An 8,937-nucleotide genomic window follows, 5' to 3' on the forward strand; every position below is an offset into this window, starting at 1 on the left:
TCCTGCCCCCGAGGGCCCTGGCCGTGCCATCTCTCCTTCCAGTCCTGCCCCCGAGGGCCCTGGCCGTGCCATCTCTCCTTCCTGTCCTGCCTCCTGCTTCGCTCCTCTCCTCCAGGCCTGTCCACCCTCTCCCAGGGCCTGCAAGTGGGAAGCTAAAGATGCTCTTCCGGGAGATGCTGTCTCTGTGTGGGCTGAGCGGCCTGAAGACTCGCTTCCCGCCCTCGCTGCCGTCATTTGTCAGTTCCAGGCCCAAGGTTTTATAACAGCGTGGTCTTAAAATGTTCTAAGTTTAATTTCTCTGCTTTTGGCCTTTTAAGGACATAAATTGGCCTTGAGCAGTAGACTCTTTTAGCGTGGTCACGTGAGCCTCCCCATAAATCTGCTACACCCACCCCACCCGCAGGTCTGGAGACGCGCCTGTTTCCTTTCCCCTAAAATCTTAAAATATATTTTACAGAAGTGAATTCGCTGCAGCTGACTCCTTTTACCTCCGTCCCCCCGCTCGGGTAGACTGGCTCTTACACCAATTTACTAGCTCTTTCCGAAAGGAGGCCTATGTCTCTATTTTTGAAGCATAAATCCTGTCCTAACTTTGGAGAGCCGAAAGTCATGGGAACGTTTGTCCCAAGGTCAGCTTTTCAGAGTATGGCGAGAGAAGCTTGGGGTCTCGAGAGCACACGGACGGGAGCCGGGTGGGGGCTCCCGGCAGCGCTGGCCCCTTCTCCAGCAGCAGCATGAACGCGGGTGAGCTCTCGGGGCTCTGATGCCCTCGTGGTGGTTACAGTCCCCTCTGCTAATGTCGAGCTCAAGGTCCCCGCCACATGGTTTGCTCTGGGAGGAGGACGCTGCGGGGGCTGTGCACAGACAGTAACTTCTCACCAAAGGCCGTTGATAGGTTCTTGGAAATGCGACCAAGCAAAGCTGTGTATTTAACAAAACCAATTTCACCACAGGCTAATTAATGTAAGTAAAAGTTAAGTTCCTGTGACAGCTTCTGATCACAGAAACATCACCACACTTCTACGGAGACCTGAGACACTTCTAATATTAACCAGCAATTCAGGAATTCCCAAGTGGTTTATTCCAGCTCAGGGTCATGGCTGGCCAGCCCTGGCCCAGCAGCCCAGGGTGGAATCCCCCCAGGCAGGGTCCTGCTCACCCCCCACCCGCTGCTCGCTCAGAATGGGGCAGCTGAGATACAGCAGAGGCGCTCGGGCGCGTCTTAAATCTGAGACGAAATTGGAGGACTGGGAGAAACGTGCAGATGTGAGGAGAACATGCACGTCCTAGCCAGACCGTGGCCCTGGGTTTCCCCGTGTTTTGAAGAAATGACGTTGCGTGAGGCCCAGCCGTATTCACCATTTGTGTCACCATCATCGCCACGGTGGGTTTCAGACCGTTTGCCACTCCAGGAGAACCCCGAGTCCATCAGCAGCCCCTCCCCACAACCCCCTGCCCCCCAGCACTGGGCTGCCTCCTTTCTGTGTCTCTGGAGTGTGTAACTACCTTCACGTCCGCGAAACACATGCTGTGTGCTCCCTTGCGATGAGCTTTGCTTGCTTAGCAGTGTTTTGAAGCCCACCTCTGCTGCAGACAGTGTCGGCGCTGGGTGCCTGTCGGTGACGAAATATTACTCCGATGGAGGAATCTATCGCGTTTTGTTTTTAAGTTGATTTAGGGCTGCCTCCACCTTTGGGGGCGTTACAAATAAGGCTGCCACGATTGTTCTTGTAGAAGAATACCGTGTGGCTAAGTGATTTTTTTCCCCTTGGGTAAATACTTAAAAGAGGAATCACTGGGTTGGATGGTGAATTTTTTAACCTTTTCAGGAACTTTCAGGCGAATCAAAACAGCTGCACTATTGGGGTTCCAATAGTGGTGGAACCCCATAGTGGTGTGGGGCTGCCGGTTTTTCTGCATCCTCACCAGTATTGCTATTGTCTGTTTTTTTGATGGTGCCGACGTAGTGGGTGTGTAGTGATATCTTACTTATTGTCTCCTTCGGTACACTGTATTTTTATTGTTGTTGTAATGTTCATGCCATATATGGGATACAACTTTCTGTCAGATATAGGATTAGCAAATAGTTTTCTCCTATTCTGTGAATTGTCTTTTCATTTTCCTGAACGGGATCCTTTGAAGTTCAGATTTTGATGAAGCCAAACTATTTGTTTTCCTTTCATAACCAACACTTTTGGTCATGTTTAGAAAACTTTGCCGAGCCCAAATCACAGACGCTTACTACTATGCTTTCTTCTAAGAGTCTTATCTTTCGAGGTTTTTTCCTCACGTTAGAAGACGGGGTCCAGCTCCATTCATTTGCATGTGCGCAGTTAAGTTGACGTATCACCATTTATCGACTTTAAATTTTTTTTTTTTAATTTAACTTGTTAAATCTTTATCCCGACCCTTTGACGTGGGCCTGTTACTACCCCCAAGGAGGAGAGGTGTGGTCACTTCCCTGGGCTCACTCGGGCCCGACAGCAAGGACGAGTCAGACCCAGTCAGCTCGGCCCAGAGGCCCTGCCGCTTCATTTACCCGCCTCCTTACCTGCCTGTCTCACGGGGAAGAACTACCTCAGAAACAGTCCTTTGGTCCTGAAGAGAAAGCATTTTATTTCTTATAGGCTGTGGTTATGGTGGACGCTTCTGCTTCCTTATTCTCTCTGAGGTTAGTGAGTGCAATTAGTCGAGCAGCAACTCGCATAAATTCGGGGCCACAGTTTCAATTCCTCCTTGGCTGGCTGCTTCGGCTGTATCACCTCCTGCCACCTAGGCCGTGTCGTTTGGGGAGGGCGATGGCCCCTGGGCCTGCAACACCCCCAGACCGCACGGGCCTGGCAGGCCGGGCCGCTGTCCCATCGGCACGCTCGGGCCAGGCCTGGCTCTCCCCAAGGAGGCACAGCGCGAGCAGCAGACTGGCGGCCAGACCTCGGCTCGAGGACGTCACTTGTGGGTTGCCGATCTGGCCTCACTGTGTCATCATTGGGGTGGACGGGCTTAACCAGTTCAGCACTTTCTGGCTCATTAACCCGTGGGTAGAACTTTCATGCGATAAAATAGAGTCAGTATTAAAAATAGGTCGTAGTCTTAAGTGTACTCAATGATTCATCTGCTTGAGTGAACTTGAGTGCAGATACCTAGAGAACTAGAATTCTCTGCAGTCAAGCTTTCAATGATGTCCTGCTTTTACCAAGTGGTTTCCTTTGGTCTCTGGGCAATTGTTTCGGCCTCTTGGCTTATTATGCTCATTTCCACCCCTGCTACTGTATTCGGAGAAACCAGCCCTGTGCCAGTAGAGCAGCAGCCTGTGGTGAGATTGAGCAACGGGGAGCTGACTGATCTCGTCCCGCCCCCAGGCCGTGCAGGCCACGAGGGCAGGGACTCTGTCTTGGGCCACCTCCTCCCCCGGGGGCTGGCGCGGGACTCAGCGCCTGGCTGGATGTGGGAGAGACTCGCCGGGATGCTCTGGTGGGGCCGAGGACTTAGTCTCGCGACGTCTCCACTGCGAGGGTTTCCAGTGGCTCCCTGCGCTGGAGGCCGGCGGTCTGTGGAGTCGCCGAGGAACTTGGTGACGAGAAGAGAGCAAAAGCACACCGTATGACTCGCAGAGGAACAGGCTGCAGGAAGTCAGGCCGAGTCTGCTGTGCTGGTTTCATTTTTCACAAAAGGGAGACATCAAGAGGAAGGAAACAATGCTAGGGACGCAGAGACGAGAGCCAAGCGCACCTTGCTGGGCGGGTGACTCCGTTGGTGACCAAGCCGGCCTGTTGCAGCGTTTTCTGGGGCGGCACTTACACCAGCTAGCTCAGCTTCGTTTCACAGACCCTGAAGCTGGCCGGGGCTGTGATCTGCCGTGTTAAGTAGCCCCCAGGTGGAGAGGCTTGGGCCTGACTCATGTCCTCAGGCTTCGCGGTCAGTGTTTTTTTTTTAAACACCGTCTAACCCACCTACTTCTAGAGAACTCTTTCAGCAATGATCCCAAGAAAAATTACAAAGGGAGTAGGCACTTTGGATGCCATTTCATTAGGTAACCATTCATCTGGAGGGAGTTAGGGAAGAGCCAGGGGATAGCTGCCCTAAGTAGACGCTTATCTTCATTGGAATTTCGTTTCATAAACTCCTTTGAAGTGCGCGGCAGCTCTGAAGGTCAGCCCCGGGCAGCGGGCAGCATGAGTCACCTGGCTGGCTCACCAGGCTTCGCCACCCTCCGGGCAGGAGATGCAGAAGCTGGGGGATTGTCCGTGGACAGGCCTGGGTGACCAGCTGGCTGCTGAGCTGAGAAGGGACCAGGCAGTGTTCAGGGCTGTGTCACTGTTCTCTCTTCATGTCTCACCAGGTTTCGAAGGGAGCACCTGTGAGCGGAATATCGACGACTGCCCCCACCACAAGTGTCAGAATGGAGGGGTCTGCGTGGACGGGGTCAACACGTACAACTGCCGCTGCCCGCCGCAGTGGACAGGTAAGGGCCACGGGCCAGTCAGCCGCGCCTCGGAGGCCGGTGTCCCCGGGCGGGCTGGTGCCGCGGGTGCAGAATCAAGGGTCTCCTTGCTTTGACGCCCACGTTAAAGGCAAAAGTATCGTTGCGCGTCTGTGTTCATGACTCTGAGCTCCGCGCTGGGTGCCGGCACAGGGGCAGGGGAGCGCCGTTGCCAGACCTGGCGACTGTCGGGGAGGGCGGCACAGAATTCTGAGGCCAGGCCGTGCTGCAACACACCGTCTCCGTCACACACGGGCGACCGCTCAGTGTGCTGATCTCTCGCAGAGGCCAGCTCAGGCCTGCACGCCTGACCTCGGCGTCCCCCACATCTTTCAGGAAGGTCCGACGGGAGGGGAAATGGCGACTTGTCCGGCGCCACTGTGCGAAAGGCTCAGACCTCTGCGCAGATGCTTTAAAACCCCCTAAGAGCCCAGTAAGCTGAGCTCACGGGGTTCAGAGTGCAGAGCTAGCCCGCACGAGGGAATCCACCATCTCATCCGCGCCCTTCACCCCCAGGGTGGGCGGACACGCTTGGTGACAGCGTTCTTGTGACATCCGGCCACACTGCTCCTTTCCCCCTTTTCTATCCCTGTTGTTGGAACACAGAAAAAACTGTTTTTGCACACCCTGGCTTTATAGCACGGCGCTCTTGTTCAGTTTCACAGCCTCTTGGAAATTGCTTGTGTAGTCTGAGGCCAACCGCTCACGTCATCTTGAAAGGAAAGTGATTTTATACAGCTTTGGCCCAGTTTGTATAGCAGAGCTGTAGTTATGTAGCCACTGCAAGGGGAGGCGCTGAGGGGACGGGCTAAGGGGCTGAGATGGAGCCTTCGGGAGTCACTGAGGGGTTAATGTGCAAACCCAAGAGGGCGCCAGTGGGGCTGCAGGCAGGGCCCAGGGCGGGCAGGGCCAGGCAGCGGCTGCGTCCAGGCGGACTGTGATGCCGGGCGGCCTTCCCGCTCGCGTCCTCTGGCGACTCGAATGCTTTCCCTTGTCGTAGCAGCTAATTATTTAGAGTACTCTTTGGCGCTCCACATCATGATTAGAAAAAGATTAAACGGAGCTTACAACTTCAATTACATGATTTCCTGGAAGGGCACATATTTCTGCTTTTAATCCTCAAATGTCCTTTTTAAGACTTTCCCACCAGTTTTCCTTCGAACTGGACTTCCCCTAGAATTTCTTCCCGGTGCCACGAGCCTCAGACACCTCCCCGCTCTGCTCCCTCCACCGGTGTCTCTCTTCCCTCTAGCTTTCGTCAGTTCTCAGAGTCCATTCTTCTTGAGTTAAAGAAATTAGTGAAATTATTTATGTGAAAAGCAGTGACTGGAAAGATGTGAATTTTCCTTTTCCTTAATGGTGCCGTGGGCAGCCGGGCCGTTGCCGGGAGTGTGCCCCTGTCCGAGCCCGCCGGTGCCGGGGGCTGGGGCGGGGGGCGGGGCAGGGCCGCGTGGGGCCTCGGATGCCAGTGCAGAGCAGACCCCTTGCTGGGTGCCCCGCGACGCCCCAGGCTCCTGCGTGATCGGGAAGCTCGCCTCGTGGGAAGTTTTCCCCTGTGAAGGTGTTCTATAAGAATCTCTTACCCTAGGATGTTTAGCGACTACCTTCTTTCTGCAAAAGCCCTGTAGGGTGTTACCCCATGTGGCTTTGTGTTTTCTAGGAAGCGGGCACAGGCGCCGGGCAGGCTCCGTGGAGAGTGCCGGGCCTCCCCGGGCCTGCCCGGGCACCTGAGGCCCCGCGGCTCCCCTCAGCCACGCAGCCCTTTGGCCCACCGGAGCAGAGGAGCGAGTCCTTCCCGTCCTCACCCCAGGCCCGACTCCTGGGCAGCCTCCAGGTCCCTCCGGTGGGACGTGCTGGCCAGCAGCGGGCGGCCGCGTCGCGTCTGCCTTCCTCGGTCTCCGGCCGCTCCATCACTGCCATGCCCTTTGATGCCTTCTCTCCCCCCACCCCACTGGCCTCAGGCCGAGCTGAGCATCCCGGGCCCCTCCGCCACTGGGCGGCGCAGGGCCGTGTCCTGCACGGTGCCCGGCGCGGGTCACGGCGGCTGCGCTGTTGGTGACACCTGCTCTCAGCGCGTGGCCGACCGTGCGCCCGCCCGGACGCTCCTGAGTCCGAGAGGACCTGAGGCTGTGGCGTCACGGGGCTGGGGTTTCTGCCGCGTCAGAGGGGAAGAGCGGGCCCAGGTTTCCTGCTCTCGCAGAGACAGCCCGACGCCTGCGCTTGGTGCAGGTCTTATTTTGTTGAAACGTTGTGGTAACGGTGTTTTGGTAGAACAAATACCCGCCTCACGGAGGAGGGCGGCTTTCAGAAGGATAAAGTTAGTCGCTCGAGACACAGATGGTAGGGTGTGAATCTAGGCTTGTTAACTTGCTGGAATCTTGCTCTCTTTTTCTCTGCACCTTGAATCTGTGAGGGGGCTCTTCATTCGATTTTAAGTTCAGACGGTCAGTTAATGATTCTAGGACATGGCGAGTCCTCTTCCTGTTTTTCCTTCGTGAACGTTGGATTGGTTACTGTGGAGTGGATGTTTTATATTCAGTCTGGTACTTTTCCCACTATACCTATCAACTCCATTACAGTTACAAATTCCCTTTACCACGCCCCGCTGTGGAGGTGAAGCATGAGCTGTTTGGTCTGGCGTGGAAGGGAAGGTAATGGAGTAGGGTGTGGAGAAGGGAATGAAGTCGCCAGCCACCTGAAGAAGGGCTGGGGTCAGAGAGCTTCAGGGCTCGTGTCGATTTGAAGTGAGCGACGCCGTGTTGCCAGTGAGCAGTATTTTGTACGTGCACTTACATAGGAGACTTGGTCTTTTCTAGCTAGTTCTGGACTTGTAGCTGGCCAGAAAATTCTCCAAGTCTCTCCGCGGTTTGATTTGGGGTCCGTAATTTGACCACCTTTTGCTTGGCAGGCGTTATCACTACCCGTGGAGTCATAACTCTTGACTGGGTAGTAGGAGAATAAATAGTGCAGTAAAAAGCCTTTCAGCTCTTTTGCTTATTCAAAGAAAACACCCCAGGCCCACCCTGTAATACTTAGCCCATAGTCCCATCTCGGTACTGAACGTGTGAAATGTGACTGGTCGGAGTTTACAGAGGGACCCAGATCCTGAAGGCTTAGTTTGGGAAAACCTAGCTTGTGTCATTGATGATATTTTAGATACTGTTTGGATGGTGAAGGGAAGAAGTTTTGGCTACATTGAGCTAAAGAAAACATGATAGCGGAATTAATTTCAGCCAGTTTCCCTGACCTGTTTTTGAGCATCTGCAGGAAATGTAAAGTTACGTCTGTTCTTGGGTGGTGACCACGTCAGACACGAAACACGCTGCCTGTGCCCCAGCTCAGAGCCGGAGCAGGCCGGCTGTGCCTTCCAGAGCGCCCCTCCTCCCGACTGCTGGGGGAGAGGCGGCTGGAGCGTGGGCTCTTCTGAGGACGTCAGACATGGATGTCCGCTGACGGTCCTCTACACGGCCCTCGGCCCCTGCTGTCACCTAAGAGGAATTCTGCCCCTGCAGGGACCTCGTTAAGGGAAAAAAAGTTACAAAAGGCCCGAATTAATCAAAGCAGCATAGATTAATATTTTGTCTACACCAGTTATCTGAGTTCTTTTTAAAGGTTCATTTCCCTCAGAATTAAGTTGCCTCCAAACTCAACTCGCAGATTCTCCTTGGGCAGCTTTTTGTTTTGGGTTCACGCATGGGGCAGACGTGATTTATCTTCCTGTACTTGTTATTAACCGAGAAGTGTAATTTCAGCTTGGGTTTGCAGAGAGTGCTTTGGGACACTGAGTAACAAAATGAGCAATGGAATTGAGGTGAGCGTGAATCCGGTAAAAGTAGCCACCTTGCCTCTTGGCTCTCTCAGCTCAGTGAGCCTGGAGAACTAGCTACGATGCCCTGCTGCAGGTCCGCCGGGTGCAGGAACCCCAGGGGTACGGCCAGGGGCGCCCCGGGGCGGGGGTAGACTCTTCTTGTGGTAACGTTTTGTGTGGGGACGCGCTGGCCCATCTCAGTCCAGCCTTTGGCCAGTGACAGGCTGACTCTTTGCTGAGTCTTCTCATACTTTCCAGTTTGGCTTTTGTAAAATCCCAGAGTGAAAGAACTTTCTGGTTCTAGCTCAGGCAGCAAAGCTGCACCGCTTGTGTTCCGCAGCGGGCTGGATGGGAAAGCGCCTCCTCTTTCTGTTCCTCGGCCATCGGTTTGGTTGTGAGGACTTGACTTAAGCCTGTTTCTGGAATTCTGCTCCCACCCCAAGCCCAGCTTACTAACAGTCGCCTGGACCGCCGGAGAGCTCGCCGGCACCCTGAGCAGATCAGTGCTGGTGTGGCCGCGGGGTGCGGTGTTCAGCATGGCCCCTCCGTGCAGGAGCCGGGCTGAGGGACGCCTGGCCCCGGGTCCACCGTCCGAGTCTTGTGCATCTGCGCGAGGTCATTTCACTCAGTGGCTTAGCCCCCACAGAGC

The 8,937-nt window shown here is 54.8% G+C and overlaps 1 protein-coding gene across 1 annotated transcript in view; it reads left to right on the top strand.

The window, feature by feature from the left end:
- The window catches only part of NOTCH2 (notch 2), a 92,487-nt gene that overhangs the window by 38,940 nt on the left and 44,610 nt on the right, over positions 1–8,937 (top strand). The window contains exon 5 of the mRNA XM_012730013.1: positions 4,340–4,462. Within this exon, the coding sequence (XP_012585467.1) occupies positions 4,340–4,462 (123 nt within the window). The remainder of the gene's footprint in view (positions 1–4,339; positions 4,463–8,937) is intronic.

This window comes from Condylura cristata, unplaced genomic scaffold, assembly GCF_000260355.1.
Source record: "Condylura cristata isolate star-nosed mole 26May11 unplaced genomic scaffold, ConCri1.0 scaffold00026, whole genome shotgun sequence".
NCBI classification, from domain to species: Eukaryota; Metazoa; Chordata; class Mammalia; order Eulipotyphla; family Talpidae; genus Condylura; species Condylura cristata.